The sequence below is a fragment of the Terrapene carolina genome, unplaced genomic scaffold (genome assembly GCF_002925995.2).
Source record: "Terrapene carolina triunguis isolate 2854851 unplaced genomic scaffold, T_m_triunguis-2.0 Scaffold179, whole genome shotgun sequence".
Classification (NCBI taxonomy): domain Eukaryota; kingdom Metazoa; phylum Chordata; order Testudines; family Emydidae; genus Terrapene; species Terrapene triunguis.
Window position 1 is genome coordinate 289,085 of NW_020664530.1, and position 20,397 is coordinate 309,481.

Below are 20,397 nucleotides of genomic sequence, written 5' to 3' on the forward strand. Positions count from 1 at the left end.
CAGCATAAAAACCTGTAAAAGTTTTAAGGCCCCTACCTTGCCAGAGCGATGTAAAGCCCTATAAATGACAGTAAGGGAATCAGCTAGGAAGATCTATGCACTTTCTCACTTTTTTTCCTGTGCCAAAGTGGCACAATGGGGTTAGATTTTTACGTACCCATTTTTTAAAAATAAAAGACTTTTGAGGGCAAATAAAACATTTACCAAGCAGTCAATAAAATGTCAGGACAGGCACTTCCCAAAGTACCCAGCTAGGTCCAGCACAATGATTAGCAAAACTGTATGACTTTCATGTGTGAAAGTCTGAGCAATTTAAAATGACATTCTAGTTTTTCCCCCCCATTTGGTGTTCTGTAATGTAATTTAAATGAAAATCCAGGATTATAACTGGAATGCAGGGTATTAGTTACCAAGTATTTGTAACTTAACTTTCATGTATTTAGGAAATGCTGAATAGTTATTGTGACTTTTTTCTGTCTTGTAGTTTAAGTAACTTACCAAAACAATTGAAACTGGTATGATTATATTGCATTATTTTGACAAATAAAATGTGAGGAATTTTGCAGAATTTTTAATTTTTTGGCACAGAATTTTTAATTTTTTGGTGCAGAATCCCCCCAAGAGTAAGGTGTGCTCCAGGCAGTGCTTAATTAGTAATGAAAGAGGTACTGGGGCTCAAGCCAGGGCTGATCCAGCAAACCCAGGGGTGCTGGGGCTATGAACTGCCAAGTCAAGAGGTGCCAGGGCTCAGTCCTGGCAAACCCTGGCACAAATTAACAGGATAACCTTACGTAGACCAGTGTATGGGCAGGCATGAACACATCAGGGGTGTGGCCAAATGGATCCAGTTTTGCTCCCCACCACCACCACAAAAGGAATAATCTCATGTCAATACCCTGATCTTCAGACATAACCTACTGTATCTCTCAAGTGAAATCATAGACCCACTGTACTTAAATACTTGTAAAGACAGCACACCAAGAATGATACCGAGCATACCAAAGTCTCTGTTTCAGCCTCAAGGCTACAGCAGCAACAACAAAGGGGCTGCAGATTCGGCCCATGGGTGGGGTAAATTCCATCCCCCAAAGCTCGTGTCATTCATTCATCAAGAAAAGTTCATCTGCCTGCATTCTAGCCAATTTCAAGGAAAGAATACTGACTTAGGTTGGGAATTAGGTTGATCACCTTGTACTTTTGCAAGCAAATTAGTCAGCTGCATACAAAGAAAAGTGGCAAGACTATCCAAAATGTGTGTGAGGTTAAATCCACTTCCCCAAATGTTTGTTGCTTTTTGGCTCGTTAACCTTCCTAATTTGATTGGAAACACAGCAATAATCTTACAGCAGTCAAAGCCCTGGGTGATGCTTTACAGGAGATCTGTGGCTGAAGGAAAAGCAGAATACAGAAGCCAATATCCACTATGGCATTTTGAGAGAAGGATTTTGTTCTCAGGGATGTATGATGTTATTTTTGTTTCCTGACTCCAGATGATGCAAATATAGTAAGTGCCTTCATGTCACCTCCCAATGTGTTTAGCCATAGTACACAATCCCACTTCTATAGCATTCTGTTTAACAGGCATTCAGTTCTAACTTGCTGAAATATTTATGGCTCAAAAAGAGATAAAGTATCATTAAAAATCATCATACCTCTGAATCAAAATCCATGAGTAGAACAATTTTGTCTCTGATAGAACTGAAAAGATTATGTTTATGGATCAACTGGAAAACATCTTTGTGTCTCAGTGTTAGGTAAATTTCAAGGGCTTTGCCATAGCGTTGGTCATAGGTGTATCTGAAAGAGATGACGTCATGACACACAAAGCCATCCACATTTGAAATTAAGAAAATCGTGCACTAGGATGAAAATGGACACGTTACTTGTTTCGAGGAACAAAAATGTTAATAGTTTAAATAATTCACTAAGAAAAAACATGGACAATATGATTTTCAACAGTTTATTAAACTAGTAGCCTGATGTGATTTTTGTTCCATCCCATTGCTCCCCTCCATCCAGAAAAGAGTTGCTAAGGATTGCAATCAATACATTTACACAGAGAAGCTGGAACAGAAAGTGGTTGATATTCCAAAAAATGGATGATGGTAATTTCAATCAAGGTAGGCAGTTTAAAATGCACTCACAATTCCGCAAGAGTTCTGAGCAAGGTCCTATTCTGTGGGTCTTTCTTCAGGTGATCCACTACTACTTGAACTATGATCGCATTGTTATAGAGATCTCCGGGCCACTCTTTTATCAGCATTGCGAAACCCTAAAAGTGGAAGTGATTATTGATTAACAGAAATAGAAAGAACTGCCTAAATAATATTTCAGAGCATCAAAGCCTCAGCTAGACTTCTAAAATGTCATCAGCCATTTTTCACCCACTTATGGGCATCCACAAAAATATGAAATTGAGGGTACAAGTTTTGTTTTTTTAGGCCCTGATCCTGGATAGACTTGTGAACATATTTAACTTTATGCACACAAGACTTTGTAGGATGAGCGACAGTTTCACCACCAGTATGCCAAGACAGAATTCTTCATGATGTACTAGGAGGCAGTCTACTTTGGACAAAACAGATAAATTTAAGTAATTAACATTGCTTTTAAATGTGGAATAACCAAAAAGATAAGGATAAACGGTGAGACTTCCACAGATATACTCTTACTGACAGTGACACCGAGTCCACATTTTTATGCAAAAAAGATAAGACCTTCATTTTTAAGGCCCACAGTGTACACACACATTCACTGAAAGCGTGCTCTGAAAAAAAATGATGTGCATATTTATGTGCACTTCTACTGGGATTTGTGCACATGCAGATTTCTGAAAAATGTAGTCCAACACAACGTCGTAAAACATTCCCTGACCCAGGCAGCTTCCCATGCAAGGTCTCTATCCCACAACTTGTTACACACAAGTGGATTGTATAGAGCCCTCTCCGTTGAAGTCAATGGGGCTCTGCATGGTCATAGCACTCCACACTGTATAATTAAGTTGCAGGATTGGGATGCAAGGGTCTGATCTTATGAGGGACTGAGTGCCCTCAGTTGAAGACAGTCAGCACCTCTCAAGGTCCAGCCCTATGACAGAATACTGTCATTACTAATACCATTTTAAATAATTGGCTGTAGTTAAATTGCTACCTTTCAGAATCATCAAACTACCTGGACTGAGACTGAAGAGATATTTTGATTACTTCCAGAATACACAAATCACAATGTGTGGGCCATTTACCATCCTTACCTTACCCTCTCATTCACCCTTTTCCACCACCTTTGTTTTTCATGTCTTCATAAATCATATCATGCCATTAGTTAGAGAGTAACCTCTTTTGGACTCTATATACTTTTGTGTTGTTAAACAAATGAATAATAATGATTATTATTAACCAGACACAATACTTTGGTCTCTAAACGAGGTGCACTGATAAGTATTTCAATGTTTATTGCAAACATTATTGGCTTTCATTCTTGCTTTGTTGTTAAACCTAGCATCAGTGCTCTATTTGACTACTGTAGAGTTGGCTACCAATTTTCTAAATTGCTCTTTAATGATATTCTAGTAAGGACTATTACACGTGGATGTGTCGGAACACAGTACCTCATAGTCACTCTCCAAAAACTCATGCAGGACCATTTCATAGATGAGAGGCTTCAGAATTGGATCCCGTCTTGGCAAATAACGGCTAATTGCCTACAGGGGGAAACAGAACAGCATGGCGTTAAAATAAATTATTGTGCTTAAATATCCTCAGACAGAATACACAAAAACGAATTCTTTCCCAACAATTTGAAGTATAAAAGCAAGAATAGCCCTTGGTAAACATTAAGAGTACTGTAAATTCAGATGTTAAGTAGTTTACCTTAAAATAGTCCTGATCTGGGTTCCATTACTCACTTGAAAGAATTTTCATGAGAAAAGATGTAGGTGAGATTGGAAATCTGCCCCGGTGTCACTAAGCTTTTCTTCATGTTACAACGGGGCAGTGTGTCACAGATGCATTTAACTGTTGAGTTAGTACTGAGGATTATCTCTGTATTGTTTTACAACTTTTGGGTACACGAGCCATCTAGTCCAACCTCATTGGCTTCAGCCATTTGAAAGGAAAATCCTATACGTTCAAGTTACGAGTTAGCACCTCAACAAAATCTACTTGACTAAATGTGCTACCATATTTACTGAAAGGGTATTAAAGCACTCATCTGGCACAATAAAGTAAACGTACTTTTCAAGGTATCATCTCATCTGTCCAAACAAAGCTTAAGCTGGGAATAAGTAAAAACAACCACCAAACAACTTGCAAAACTAAGCTATAACTTCAAAAATGGTTTTTCCATCAAACACTGAATAGAAGGGTTTGATCTGATGTCCTATAAAGGTATTAAGAAATTACATCCCAACAATCAAGAGACAGGAGCATGTTCCAGGGGTGAGATCAATTCACATCATGTAATTATAGCAGAGCATATTATTATGCACTACAGTTCTATCTAAACGTAAAGTGATATTATTATAGCAATAGGGTTTACATTAGCAGATTATCAGTGCACACTTTGGATGTGTTGTGACTGTGAGGCACATGGCTGAAGTACCAGAAAAGTTCACCTACAACCTGCTAAAACATCTGTTTAGGTACAGGTCAGAAAATGGGACACACATACACAATCAGGGACATTTTTTGATTACCATTTTTCATCAAAACTTAATTTTTGTTGCAATTCTCCAAACAGCACTAATGCTTATTTTGAGTTGATGGGACACTAGATGGGGATGGCTCTGAGTTACCACAGAGAATTCTTTCCTCGGTTTGGGTCTTTCCCACATGCTCAGGGTCTGATCATCATATTTGGGGTCAAAAAGGAATTTTCTATCTGGTCAGATGGGCAGAAACCATGAGGATTTTTCACCTTCCTCTCCAGTATGAGGCACGAGTCACTTGCAAGTTTAAACTAGTGTAAATGGTGGATACTCTGTAACTTAACGTCTTTAAATCATTATTTGAGGACGTCAGTAACTCAGCCAGAGATAAAGGGTCTATTACAGCAGTGGTTTTCAAACTGCGGGTCGTGACCCAGTATTGGGTCGCAGAATGTAAAGCACTGGGTCGCGGCGGCTCTGGTCAGCACCGCGACCGGGCTGTTAAAAGTCCCATCGGCTAAGGCAGGCTAGTCCTACCTGTTCTGACACTGCGCTGCGCCCCGGAATCGGCCAGCAGCAGGTCCAGCTCCTAGGCAGGGGGACCACGGGGCTCTGCGCGCTGTACCGGCTCCGCACTCCCATTGGCTGGGAACTGGTGCCTCCAGACAAGGCGGTAGCAATCAGGGGGCCCTGCAAAGCTTAGTTGCTCAGGCTTCGGCGTCAGCCCCAGGTGGCAGGGCTCGGGGACCTGGGCTTCAGCCCCATACAGCAGGGCTTCATCTTTCTGGCCGGGGCCCCAGCAAGTCTAATGCCAGCCCTGCTTGGCGGACCCCCTGAAACCAGCTCGCGGTCCCCAGTGGGCCCCGGATTCCTGGTTGAGAACCACTGTTCTAGATGACCTGTTTCCCAGTGGCCACTGGGAAATCCCACTTTCTTTTGGAAAATCTAAATTGGAAATATTAACTATAACAAATTAGGGCATCTTGCAGGATGGGAGCCCACACAGGCAAGCCCCAATACTCCCACAGAGACCCTTTGTAATAGAAAAGGGATCTGGAAGTAGCATGACAAAGCAGGTGTACTCGCCGTGGGGACTGGGAGGGGAGAGGCGATTTTAACTGCTCTTCTCATACTTCTATTCTGTTCTTTTCTATCCCTCAGCTGCCTCCTAAACAAGGGCTCTTAAAAACAAAAATAACTGATCTCAATGCAATCCTTAGATTCCTAAATACAGCCTCAGTGCATAGTAGCCCAGCCACTTCTTTCTCCCAGCAGCCTGGCCACAGCACTAGAGCAGTACTTTTCCCTTTGAAGTCCCATTGTTAGCAGAGGGACTTCAAATGGAAAATGCTGCTTCCTCCTGCTGTTTTGCCTCAGCACCCAACAGGGATAAAGAAGCAGCTGAGTTGTTTTAAAATGCACGTAAGAAGCTGAACTAAAGGCTGAGTTAAAGTTCCTAATGTCATTATTTTGTTTTGATTTGTTTAAGATCCCTAGTTGAGGTGGGGAATTTGGGGGGGAAGGACTTGGGGATGGCAGGATTAAAAAAAAAAACGAGACCAAGGGACTTGGATGCCTTAGTAGCTAAGTCCTGCACCATTTGACCCATTACAGAAATGTAGTTTGCAAAAGGGGGAAATACACAGAAACATTCTTCCTCCCCTTATTCCCTCTTTTAAAAGTAATAGGTAGAGACTTTTTGCATGTGCATGAGGGGATCCCAACCATGAGTCAGTATACGGCTGTGACATCACCAAAAAGGCACTATGAGCCAATCAGCATATGGAGGCCAGTCCTGCAAATTCTTAAAGCCCCTTGGGATCAGATCAATTGTCTGGATAACAGCATCATCTGTTAGCTAAACAGATTGCCAGCTAAAACATTAAGGATGCTTTGCCAGGACTCCATTAGAAGTTGATTGGCTTGTGAACTAGGGGCCTTATCCATAGCAAAATGCCTGGCTAATACTACAGAATTTGTATCTATAGCCCTTTCACTGTTGAGGAATCCCGGAACCTTAGTTTCACTACCACTTTGCTCATTTGCACATTACATTAATTTGGAACATTTCTTATACTTCAGATAGCACCTTACACATGGAAGGATTTTATTTTTAAAAAAGATACCCCTTTTAAAATTAGTAATTCTATCATGACAGTAGATCATGTATATATTTCAGAGCTCAGAACCTAACATCTAAGATGATTTCATTCCCTATTTAGTGTTGCAAAGCATCTTTGTCTCAACCCATAAGCATAACTCCCTAAAATACATTAGAAATAGTTACATTTTGGATCAGCTATTTCATTCAACGTGTATTGATTGGATTATGGATTACAATACATAAATCCTGACTGAAATTAATACACAAATATTTCAATGAGACACAAGAAAATTCAAAACCCACTTCAGGAAACAGTCCAGTTAGGATTGGCCTGATTTCATTAACCTTTCATAGCAGTCAGGTACCATAAAAAACTGAGGAAGACCATATACAATTGTAATGGGAAATGAAAAAAAGAATATGCTGGAACTGCAGCTTGAAGTCAAATAATGTAACATTACAGCTTATGTTTTTCTACAGTCGGCTTTCAGAAGGGTGAAAACAGCCAACTGTTTAGAAAGGCAGTAATTTAACAAAGAGGTTTTTGCAGCAAACCTGCAAATATTTTTATATTTTACAGTCTGCTGGATGACATAAGTGGAGACAAGAAAACATCCACTCTAGACACTCATGTCCTCTCCCCTAAAAAAAAAAAAATCAAACCAAAGGGGGCAGGGGTAGGGGGGATGACAGCATATCACAATTTCACCTGTACATGCACTCAGGTCCCTTACCAGATTGAAATACAGAGGGACAAACATGAGATTTCATCTTCCAATGTGGCAAAGTGTGCACCGAACCACTAAGAACTCATAAAAACGGTGCTGTTCTCTTACTAGTATGACTCTACCAAAAAAAAAACAAAAAAAACCGCAAACATTTCTAAAAACTGTAATGTTGAAACACCTTCACTCTTTGAACAGAACTAAATAGCTCAAAACCAGCAAAGAACTGCATGCTGTGAGATCTTAATAATATGTCCTTTTTGGCTCATTGAGCTTAAATAGGAAGACATAAAATTCAGAAATAAGTGTGTATGTGATATCAAAGGGAGAGCACATAATGTTTTCTACTCGTTTGGGAGTGACTGCATTCAGCCTTATGTTGTGGGCAATTTATTAACTGAGAATCTTACAGAGAATGTGTACTCTTACAGTAGTTCGTTATGCTAGTACTGGCAAGACACAAGAAGGGACAGAATGCTCCTCCTCCCCCTACTGTTTTCAGTGTCCAATAGAGGGGAAATCTGTCACTTTACAACTTAATTATTCTTTAGTGCTGTAAGGAAAAATGCTGCTCTACAGAGGGGACTCAGAATTTTGTGAAGGGGACATTAAACCCAGCAATGGTAAACTGGCAAAGGAATTCCACTCCGGATTTTCAAAAGGTCCTTAAGGGTGTTTGAAAATCAATGGGAATAACCAACCTTAGGCACATATGAAAATCCCACCCTCCATAAATAAATACCCCTTTGTGTGGGGGTGGGTAGGTAAAAGGGATAGAAAGTTAAAAATATGTTGGTAGGTACACAGTTGTGCTACACTTCAAACACTGCTTCACATATATGTATTAACCTGTATGAGAACCATACAACTGCTGTGCTGCTGTTCATAGATTACATTTTGACTTTAGAACCAATTTGCAGCAGGCTACCGCATCTTGGGTGCGCATACTTGCGTATTAGATACATATATAAAATTTTGGCTCAATGGATATCACTGTGTTTGGTCAACTTCAGTCCCCATAGAATAAACATTGGTCAGACCACACGAACACATCAGTTAAGAAAGATGAGTTAACCTACCTTAAGTTGTCCTATTTCTTTAAACTTATAAACTTCAAATTCCCAGAGTTCTGTGTTTTTTCCAAGTATTTTCTGACATTTTCTGAGGGAAAAATGACAGCAATTACAAATAAAGTTACATGTATGGACGAACAAAAACATGATTGTGTTGGCTATGTTCCCTCTACTCCCTCCACCCTCCAAACCAGGCACCTTTCAAGGCCCTGTGTTTTAGCAGTCATTATTCAAACAAGGTGTTCTGGACACCACTTTCTTCAGAGCATATCAACACCATTCCTTCGGCATCTAGAAAGGGTCAGTAGAGTAACAGGAGTGATATTCACACCCTCTTTTCCAGCAGCAAAATGTGCCATCCCACCTCTGTTGCCACCCACTGCCGATCCAGGACCTGAACTTTAATCCCCACATAATAAAAAAAACCTCAAGAATATTCTACTACTGTATTCCATTATTTGGGTGTCATCAACACAGGTAACAAATCTGCAGTTTGCAGTCTCCTATTAGCATGAAGGAAACTTCATCAGCTACACAGATTGCTACCTTTATCAGCCTATATACAGGTAAGTTCTCAATTAGTAGAGATTCTGAGCAACTGCAGCTTCCATTCACTTATGGAGTTTTCTGGTGTTCAGCAGTTCTAAAAACCAGAATTGTTTAAGTGCTTAAATATGGATTTAGGCACTTCATTTCATGTAGCCAGATTTGAAACTTTTAGTCTAAATAAAGTGTGAAGTATAATTATTATTGTGAATTATTTTCTGAGCATGTAACAATACTGAACACTGATAAGTCTATGACACAAATCAAGTGGATTCAAATGATAGTTTAAATAGCAAGGATATAATGTGGTCTAGAAGAATTAAATCCCACTCTTAAAATATGTGTAGTATGTTTCTAACAGCTAAAATGATTTATGTGACTAGAAATCAAAGTAGCAAACTTGCAGTTGTTTCTATCTATATAAATTAAAGGACAAGGGTAAAACAAATATCACTGGATTCCAATGAATCAAGGATTGCTTTATCTATTTCACACATGCATTATACATAATCATATGCACAGCAAAGACATTCCTAAATATATTACCTGGCAGCCAAGTCATACTCTCCTTTCTCCACTAGATGATTTATATAGGCTAAGCCTATGTCCTAAAATAAAGGAGAAAATGTAAAAATGTGACAAACTAGCTATAAAAGTTCCAAAGTCAAACATTCTTGAAGAATCAAGTCTTTAACTGCTGTAATAAACCTTTCAGTTCTGTTTACATTCAGTGGCTTGTTAGGTCAATCATCAGTGCTTATTTCTCAGGGATATCTCCTCCTAAGCCCCTGTTCCCACTTAGAAATAAGCACCTGTACATAAATCACACTGAAAAACTCACTTTAAAATCTCATCTCTTGACCATATGACACTCTTTTAAATAATTTCTCATGACTTCTCTAATATTGAGATGAATATACTACTTCCCAAGTCTTGAGTGGGGCTCAAAATGTGTATTTAGACATTCAACATTTGAGTCACTTAGATCAGGATGATAAAATGTTGACCCTGACATGGGACACTTTCTGCATCAACAAAAAGAAAGGTTTGGTGTATGGGGGAAGAGAAAAGCAGCGCATCTGCTGAGAACATAACTCCAAGAAATGCTCCATAAAGTAGAGGAATTACTGATAATTTAACAAGCTGCTCATTTTATTACACAGAAGTAGGGAAAGGAAACTAAGTTACAGGCTTTATTATCTAAAAAGCACTAAATCACACCAGTGCTATTCAAGCTACTTTAGAGATCTGTCTGCATTTACATAATAAATCCTGTCTCAAGAGTTTACCCCATTACTCAGCTGTAAATTATCTGCTGTGCCTCAATTGAGACACTACTTGGTATTTTGACCATTAAAAAAAAAAGCATCCATTTATTATCTGATGTGATCACATCAATGCTCAGAGATGATGATATCACAGCTTTACACAGGTGAAGCTGATGGGACTACACACAAGGCTCACAGAACAACTTACGTCAAGCAATAGCATGGAAAGGGGCTGAGGGTCCTAACTAGTGAAGGAACTACGTAAGGGATTCTACTATAGTCGTGCTTAGATTGGGGTGGCAAGCAGAGGCCAGTATGGGGAAAGAGTATGGGGACTGGATTTGTACTTATGCAGATCAGGTGACCCTTGCATCCTGTGTAAGTGGTGCTGAAGGGGTGTGGCCACTATGACAACCTATAGAATCTTTGGGAGGCGCTTACTGTTACATGACCCTGTCCCCTGCTTAACTGTGTATGTTGAATATATTTTGCCACTTAATCCCTGTGGACTTTACCTGCCGTGGGCCTGATCCAAAGCCCAGTAAAGTCAACTGGAATTCTTCCATTGATTTCAGTGGGATCTGGATCAGGCCCAGCAAGCTAATAACTGTGGCTTCATGTGCATTAATTGGATTCAGAGCCGGCTCCAGGCACCAGCTTGCCAAGCAGGTGCTTGGGGCGGCCACTCTGGAGAGGGGCAGCACGTCCAACTATTCGGCGGCAATTCGGTGGACTGTCCCTCACTCCCGCTCGGAGCGAAGGACCTCCCGCCGAATTGCCGCCGCAGATCGCGATCGCGGCTTTTATTTATTTATTTTTTGCGCCACTTGGGGCGGCAAAAACCCTGGAGCCGGCCCTGATTGGATTTCATCCTAACCTAACACATTTTACAAGCCATATATTAATAGAGCATTTCTCTTTTTACTTTCCGTCCAGGACTTGCTTTCCGGTTTCTATATTTCACAGGCAACTAAAGTATGCAAGGAACTGAACTCCCTGCATGTTACATTCTGGTGATGCCATCAGCTCTTAAAGGGGAAAACAGACTTTTGCACTCAGCTGGGACAAGTAAAACACTTTCAGGCTATTTCTAAAATGAATTTATTTGTAAATTTCAGGGTACACTTGCAATTTAACTATGAATTAAAAATCTCAATCAATGCTTTGTGCTTATTCTTTAAATACCACATTTCACCTTTGAAAGGTAAGCCATCAACTCAATATCTAAGTCAATTAAAAAAAAGGACTTTTTGATTGGACTGGTTTTTGATGATTCACAATATTTTCCTATTTTACAAAATATCGCTATTTCCTCTTATTGCTGTGTGTAAGACCACACAAGCAACAGGGAAAATAACTATACAGGGGTAAACAGTGACTACTATGTAAAAGGCAGGGATTTTTAAAATAGCTTATGGGAGTTAGTACCCATTTCCCACTGAATTTAAACAGGATTTAGTGTCTACCACCTTCCATAGGCTCCTTTGATCATTCTAGCCAAGAAGGTGTTGTCTTACACAGAAAGTAAAACTGAAAAAGAAATTAGTTTTTCTCTAGTGACTTTCAGGTACTATAATATTAGGTGTTACCCAAAATAACAGCAGGTAAAAAAACAAACAAAAAAAGAGTAGTACAATTTGTAAGTTCACCATTTTGTGCTTCCATTCTGTGGTTTGGGACTGACCTCAGGAATCTGAACATTGGTTGGAAAGTGTATAACTATTGTCTGGAATAACGTGGACAGACAAATATAATAACCAACATTCCTATGATGAATATAAAGCACCAGGCAGTATTCTAAAGAGCAAAAAATATATATTTTTTTTATTTTGAAGTTTTTAACTTACCAAAATCCTGTGTTTTTTTATGGTCTTCTGACTGATTTCAGCTGCCATCAAAGCCTCCTATATGATAGAAAAGTGACATACAAGCCAGATATACAAAACTTCTACAAAGAAAGCTCTAGAACTGCATAAATCAAACCCTTTTTATTGTGCCTTGTGTTTGAAGCACTAGAATTTTTAATGCCATGGTTGAATGAACAGCTTAGAATTCATACTCAGACAAAAGCAGTCAACCAAAAAGAAAACTACTTTTGTTTCCATATGGGTTCACTCCACATTAGTATATTAGGATCAAATTTCAAGACTATGACACACTATATAATGCAATACCATTGGTTAATGTTCAAACAAAAATCCTCTGCTAGAAAACCTATATGAAAAAGCTGTTTGAGAAAAGATATAATTTTTTTTCTTATACTCAACCAAAATACTTCTCCAGTCAGAATGGTTTTTTCATTAAGTTTAATTTGTAGTTCTTCCTTTAACTACTTCAAATGTGCAGAAACAGACATGGCTTTTTAAAAGCAAAATGAAAAAAGTGAAAGCTTAATTTAGATTACAACACAAGCCAGTCACTGATTATTAGCCTAGGAGGGCTTTCACCAAGACACACACAGCTACCACTTGAAAGGTGCTTGAGTCTTGTGGGACCCACTGCAGTGTTTTGCATAACTACAGAACTGCATTCACCATTTTGAATGTATTCCTCAGAAGAAACAAATCCTCATGGAGGTTTTCAAGATAATCTGCATCAGGGATATCAAAATTTAGTTAACCACAGAAATACCTGCCAAATGGGGATGAGACCTATGTTCTTTTTTCCCAGACATTTGTTTTGAAATTGACTATAAAACACATGCATTCAGCTCATTAGTACATTTAAATTAACCTTTGCAAATTTCTTTAAACAGCCTACAAAGTCCTCTGATTCACTATGGGAAATCAGAAACCAGAAAAGTTGGGTATTGCATTAATATTGCCTATAAGGTTCCACTTAAAGACACATTGCAAATTCTGGAACCAATACTAGGTGCCTAAAATCAATATCTGGCACCTAAATAAATGACCAGATTTTTTCAAAGAAGTGGAGCACCTTAGTTCCTAGTGTAGTCACTTACCACTGCTGGTGTTCAGCAATTTTCAGAATCTGGCTACTTTAGGCACCAAAAATTGTATATTTGGTCCTAAATTATTTAATACTTTAAAAACCGTGCCACATATAAAAGAAACTACATCTTAGCTGGAGCTGTATGTGTTACCCTAATCCATCAACCCTCTTTCAATATCTAATGCCTCAGAATGGTGACTTCTGATGCAACTAAAGTGAACCTCTTTTCTTTAATCAGTTTGGATGGACCCAAAACAACAAAGAATATCTGATTTCCAGTTCATTTCTTCAAAGCCAAATAGCATCACTAATTTTAGTGACATCTAAAACATTTCGACAGAGACACACCCTTTCCATCAACTACACATTTAGGCTCCAATCTTGCAAAGATTTACACAATGGGACAGCATGTGTGAGTAAAGCTACACACATGCTTATGTGACTGCAGGATCAGGAACTAAAGTTAAAATAAGGCCTTCCCAGTCACATGGGATGGCAACATTACTATGGAGAACAAGACTTTCAAACATAAGAAATTGAAGATAATGTGATAAAAATTACTTCATATTTCTTCTTTTCAAGAAGCCAGTCAATGTGGTCATCTTGGTCCCGCTCTTTAGCCACAACAATATCTCTTGGACTAATAATGTAAAACAGCGATTCACCCTCTGAATGCTCTGCAAACACATGACATTTTATTATTTTATTTTCCTAAAGAAAAGCCTTGCATTTTAGTTCATCTTTCGGAGAAAAAAATAAATAGAGATGCAACCAAGACAGCAAGAATATGACGACTTTGGGTGCGCTATGCTCCAATAAATTAAAACTGATTTAAACCGCAAAATAGCTTTCAAAACTCACCACAGCTTATTTAAAATTCGGATTCATCCTTCATGTATAAATGTTATGATGGTTTAGAACACAGAGTTATACTGTCAGAGGGTTATTATACGATTTAGTCTGCAATAAACCCACCTTCCCCATCAAAGTCAAGGACATCAAAAGCATAAGTGATAGACGCCATAACCCCAGGGGACTTGGTACATCATTACAGCAATGCATTTGCAATGCTGTAATTTAAGGTTATATTTTATATTCACCAATACTTTAAACTCTTAGTTTGATTAAGCTTGATGTAAAAATTCACTCAAAAAAGGTAAAATCTTGCAGAGAAGATGACTGCTCAAAAGTGCATTTCTTTCCCCAAAGCCTGGAAAAAAAATCTTCTCAATATTTTGTAGACACAGGGATGAAATTTGCCCTAACGCTATCTACACACACACACACACACACACGTGCACTTATACAAACACAAAACAATTTTTTGTACACAATATATTCTAAACCATCAAAAAGTTCATACATGGTAGATGAATCAGAATATTCATTGAACAGTGGAGCACCATAGTGGGGACCAGCTTTGTGTTTGGGCACAGGTATAAAGCAGCCCCAATTCTGTGATGAGAGCACAATGGTTTGGAGACTGGCAGAGGGTATACTGCATTTGCAATTATTTAAGGGTATGGATGTGCATTCAGGTTTGGCAGGCCTACTTTGATTTGAAGTTGACTGTATGAGATACTTGCTGCTGGGTAAGATGTTTAAATCAGACTCTGCTTTGAGACTCCAGAAGGGACCATTATGATCAGTGCTTAATTTGTAATGAAAGAGAGGCTGGGACTCAAACAATTTTTTTACATTTATAACTGATGCAGCAAGCCTAGAGATGCCGGGGCTCAGCCCTGGCACAAAGCAAGCACGGATTATGATCCTCCTGCATAACATAGGCTATATAATTTTACCCAATTGTTTCTGCATCAAACCCATAACTTTTGTTTGAACTAGAGCATGCCTGTTTAGAAAGACAACCAATCTTGATTTGAAGACTTCAGGCAATGGAGAATCCACCACATCCTTAGGTCAGTTGTTCCAATGATTAAACTGCCTTCATTGTAAAAATTTGTGCCTTACTTCTAGTCTGAATTTGTCTAGCTCCAGCTTCCGGCCATTGGATCTTGTTATTCCTCTGTCTGCTGGATTAGAGAATCTACTATCAAATCTCCTCTCTGTATAGGGGACCGTTAATAGTCCTTGTAGCTCTTTTTCTGAACCCCTGCCAATTTATAAATATCCTTTTTAAAGTGCGGACACTAGAACTGAGCACAGTATTCCAGGAATGGGCTTATTTTGCCATATATCAAGTAATGCTACCTCCCTACTCCTACTCTATATTCTCCAAGGATCACTTTTAGTCCTCTTAGCCACAACATCACACTGAGAGTTCACGTTCAGCTGGTTACCCATCATGACCCCCACAGCCTCAGGGGCGCTGCTTTCTAGGAGATATCCTTTATCCTGGAGACGAGGCCTATGTTCTTTTTCCCTAGATGCCTGTTGTGAATTTGGCCTTAAAACACACATTTAAATGAGCACAAGTGATCCAGATCATTCAGTATAATCTACTTGTCTTTATTATTTACCATGCCACCAATCTGTGTGTCATCTTCAAACATTACCAGTAAAGATAATATTTTTTCTTCTGGATCACTGATAAAAAAGATATTGATTAGCACTGGGCCAAGAACACATGACAACAGAATCTCATGATAAACAACCCAACTGGATGAGGATTCCACATCAATAATTACTTTTTTGAGATCTGTCAGTTTTTAATTCCCTTAACGTATGCGGCATTTTGTACAGTGCTAATTCTTTTAATCAGAAGAGGATAGAATAGCACCCTAACCACTGGGCTAAATCTTGGGAGACCCAGGTTCAATTCCCTACTCCACCACAGTTCTCATATATGACCCTGAGCAGTCACTTAGGATGAGATTTTTAAAGTTATTTAGGTGCCTATAGATACAGATCGGCTCTCTGTAGGATTTTCAGAAATGTCTAGCCATCTAACTCCCATTGAAATTAGGTGCATTTAGATGCCTGAATACCTTTAAATAGCTGGCCCTTAGTGTCTCAGTTCCCCATATGTAATATGGGGATAACAGTACTTCCCTACCTCACAAAGGTGACATGCAGATAACACGATGGATAAAAATCTATGTTTTCAAAAATGGAATTTAAATAATATTTTTATTTAAATTAAATGCAATTTTTAAATAAACTTATTTAAAATTAAATTTAAAATGATTACTATCCTGTTCTGTAACTATTGTTCTTTGAGATGCATTGCACGTGTCCACTGCCCTTCAGGTGCGCGTGGGCACAGTGCACCAGAACCAGAGTTGTTTTTAACTTAGTCCAGGCAGTGCATGCACCTTCACGTATTCACATTGCTAACTGATGGTATAAAGAACAGAGCTGCCCCTGACCCCTCTCAGTTCCTTTTGACTAGATAGACTCCTACATAGCAGGGAAGGAGGGTGGGCTGAGGAATGGACATGTGCAAAATATCTCAAAGAACAGTTACACAACAGGTTAGCAACTGTTTTTTCTTCGAGTGATTGCACGTGTCCATTACACCTCAGGTGACTCACAAGCAGTTCAGACTAGAGGAAGGTTTGGGAGTCTAGCTGAACAACTGAAGAACCACTCAACCAAATTTGACATAGTTTCTGGAAAGCATAGTGCTTTGTAAAAGTATGCACTGATGACCAAGTTGCAGCTTTACAAATGTTTCTTAGAGGTACCCGAGCCAGAAAAGCTGCAGAAGCTGTTAGGGATCCTGTGGAGTGAGCTACAAACCTGCGTGGTGGAGGTACTATGGCCATGTCATAGCATAGACTTATGCAGAATGAAATCCACCATTATATCCTCTGCATAGAAACTGGGAGGCCTTCCATCCCCTCTATAACTGAAATAAACAGCTGGTTAGACCTTCTAAAAGATCTAGTTCTGTTCAAGTAAAACATTAAATGTCCTTCTGATATCCAAGGTATGAAGCCTCTCTTCATTCTTATGAGAACATGGCTTAAGAAAAAAGGATGGTAAGTATACGGCTTGATTAAAGAGGAACTTCCAGACTACTTAGTGAGGGACTTTGAATGAGGACATAAATATATTTTGTCCCTACAAAAAAACCATGTATGGAGGGTCAGCAACCAGGGCACATAACTCTGTCACCTTCCTCATGGAGGTAATGGCCACAAAGAATGCTACCTTCATAGACAGATGTAACAAAGAAGTGATGCCCATTGGCTCAAAAGGCAGACCTATTAGCATTGCCAGTACCAAACTGAAGTCCAAGAGAGTTGTGGGATCTGCTATTAGAGATGTAAAGCCTGACCAAACCCTTTAAGGGTCTAATGGTTATAAGGTTAGAGAACACTGATCTGCTCTCTGTCGGTGGGAGGAATGTGGAGATAGGAGCCTGATTGTCTTCATAATGGCTCAGGACCTGCTAGGCGACTTTGCAGCAGGAGGAACAGTGGAAGATTTTGAAATGGGAGGGATTCCAAAAAAGTCAGTCGGGTGGCATAGGACCCCAGCCATAACTGTTCCATGGGTCTTGGTCTCTGGAACATCTTCCAGTCAGATAGGTACTAAGCTCTTCCTGATGGTGGCGGTGACTGATGCGGCTTCCTGTCACGGAAAGGTGGTGCATACGAGGTAACCTTGGACTCCAAGTCATATCCAGAGTACTCGGACAGCCACAGTGGTGCTGTGCCACTCTGTGCTAGAGACTGAAAAAGTCTGCCAGATGATGCCAGTACTGAGAATAACATACTAGGCTTACAACTGGGCTGGGCTGGACAGGACAAGAAAGAGTTGGACCAATGACAGTGGGGAAAGACTTCAGTAAACAAGTCCACGTGCTCAAACTACCAACCACTGACGGAAATGAGGGGGTCCTTTATTACATTGATCAATTGTACCAGGTGGTAAAGGCAAATGCACTGCCCTGATGGATCTGCTACGGGAAAAATATCTTCTCTGGCTTTGGTGCACTGGGCACACATACACGTGAAATAGAATGGACATGTGCAATCACTCAAAGAGGAATCTACATTAAGTCCTAAACTTATTATAATCTACTAAAATAATTTACATTGTTTAAATTAAATAAAAAAAATATTAAGCTGTACATGCTTGCCACCAAGTTTTTAAAAAAGCCACACCACTGAACTTGTAGAAATCACTGGCTAAGCACCTGGAAGAAGAGTTTGTTGAAGTGCTAAACAAGCTTTTGACAACAGTAGCGCCTTCTACAGGTGCACAGACAACATTTTCTTTATTTCAATTTATTCAACTAGTTCAGTTTAATGACTAGTTCATTCAAAGCTAAGGAACCAATTGGGAGCTGAAAAAGCAGAAAAGCTTGTTTTCCTCTTCCAATCTCTATGGAAAAAATATAGGTGCAAGAGGGTAAGATCTACTATTTCTAAAATCCGGAAGAATATGGTGATCAGAAACTATCAGTTCAATTAATTTACTACAGACAATACTTCCTCTGTTTAAGTAAGTCAGTTAGCTTTAAATGCAAAACATGTTTAATATGCTTTGATAAGCTTTGTTTTTCTTACGTATCCAGCACTTAAGGTAGTTTTATTTAATAAAAAACTAAAAAGCTGCTTTAGTGTATTTTAATTGAATTTTAATTTCCTTCCACACAGAGCTTGACTCATCAGTCACCATTTTCTAACATAATAAAAAAATTATAATCTGAATAAAGGTAAATTAAGCTATATAAATCTGCATACATATAGTGTATTCTCCTGGTTAGCAGGAAGAAATACCAAATTTAGGGTAAAGACTATATTTAGTTGCAAATCTACATGTTTTAATAGTTACCAATTAATTGGAATCAACCTTTCTTTAGGAAAATAAAAAGTACCAATGTAAAACACAATTAAGATCAATGATTTAAATCAAGGTTTCCTGCTTGCTGATCTAAATCGTGATTAAAATAGGTGATTTAAATTGCTTTGATTTAAACCAATCCACCCTGGAGGTTCAATACATTAAAGATCGCGAGGGACATAGATTCTATGGTAATGGGGGCCATAGAAGTACCTCGGATAGTACCACAAGGCATTCTCTGGCTAAGTCAAATGCCTTACAAAAATTTAAGTAATTTTTAAGTAAAATTTAGTGCAGTTACCATTAATCAGCCAAATGTGTAATCCCATTAATCAGCCAAACGTGTAATCTCATCAATAAACTATATCAAGTTGTATGACTAGTCCTATTTTTCTATTAAGCCTGTTGACCAGCATTAATTATGCTACCCTCCCTTTAATTCTTCATTGATGGCATCGCATATCCAGCACAGAATAGAAGTCCCAGTCATGGACCAGGAGTCCATTGTGCTAGGTTCTGTACAAACGAAGAAAACAATTATTTGACAAAATTAGTTAATAGAGGTTAACCCAGATGTTGTGGACAAACCTCATTGGCAGCATTGGTACAGATGGCATTATTTTGTGGTTAAATATATAACTTAATATATGTAATCTATGCAATTAAATATTCTCAGCATATAATACCAACAGGATATCCAACCAATGCAACACAGCCCAGGGAATATTATGTTGGAACTTTAATTTTTTAATATCTTGACATTTTGTAATTTTAACTTAGCAACCTTAACATTGCATTAAGTCATGTTTGTGCAGTACACAGAACAAATTGCCATAGATAGATATTGACAGAGGCACTAGAGGATAGGATAGCAATTTAATGGTCTGACTTCTACAAGACTAATTAGGCAAGGATATTGTTACCAAAAATAAAAAACAAAACAAAAAACTAACAAGAGTCATTGAAACGTCTCACCTAAATGATAATCTCTACATTCGTTTTCTTGGAATCCTCTAACAGTCAGAGCATCAGAGGAGATCTCCTCACAAGACTCAGGTAAGGGTTGAATAATATCCAGTCTAGGTCTTGCACAATATTCCATTTCCTGGGAAAAATTCAACCACAAAAATGTGTGTTATGCAATTTGTCTTCTTTATATCAACCGATGGTCACTTGAGAACAAGATTTAAATACAAACTTCTGCCACAGAGTTTTCCAGAAGGATACCCATTGTTGACAATAGACATGCCCAAATTGTCAGTATCAGACTTAACTTCCCAGTTCTCTGTAGCTATAATGTGGTTATCACCAGAAGAAACAAACAGCT

General features: G+C 38.8%; 1 protein-coding gene across 1 annotated transcript in view; it reads right to left on the minus strand.

Moving 5' to 3' along the window:
• The window catches only part of LOC112112030 (vacuolar protein sorting-associated protein 41 homolog), a 141,657-nt gene that overhangs the window by 30,408 nt on the left and 90,852 nt on the right, over window positions 1-20,397 (minus strand). The window contains exons 12-19 of the mRNA XM_024207732.1: window positions 20,046-20,175; window positions 13,875-13,990; window positions 12,209-12,265; window positions 9,640-9,701; window positions 8,554-8,635; window positions 3,608-3,700; window positions 2,145-2,272; window positions 1,653-1,797 (exon numbers count right to left, since the gene is read on the minus strand). Of these exons, the coding sequence (XP_024063500.1) occupies window positions 1,653-1,797; window positions 2,145-2,272; window positions 3,608-3,700; window positions 8,554-8,635; window positions 9,640-9,701; window positions 12,209-12,265; window positions 13,875-13,990; window positions 20,046-20,175 (813 nt within the window). The remainder of the gene's footprint in view (window positions 1-1,652; window positions 1,798-2,144; window positions 2,273-3,607; window positions 3,701-8,553; window positions 8,636-9,639; window positions 9,702-12,208; window positions 12,266-13,874; window positions 13,991-20,045; window positions 20,176-20,397) is intronic.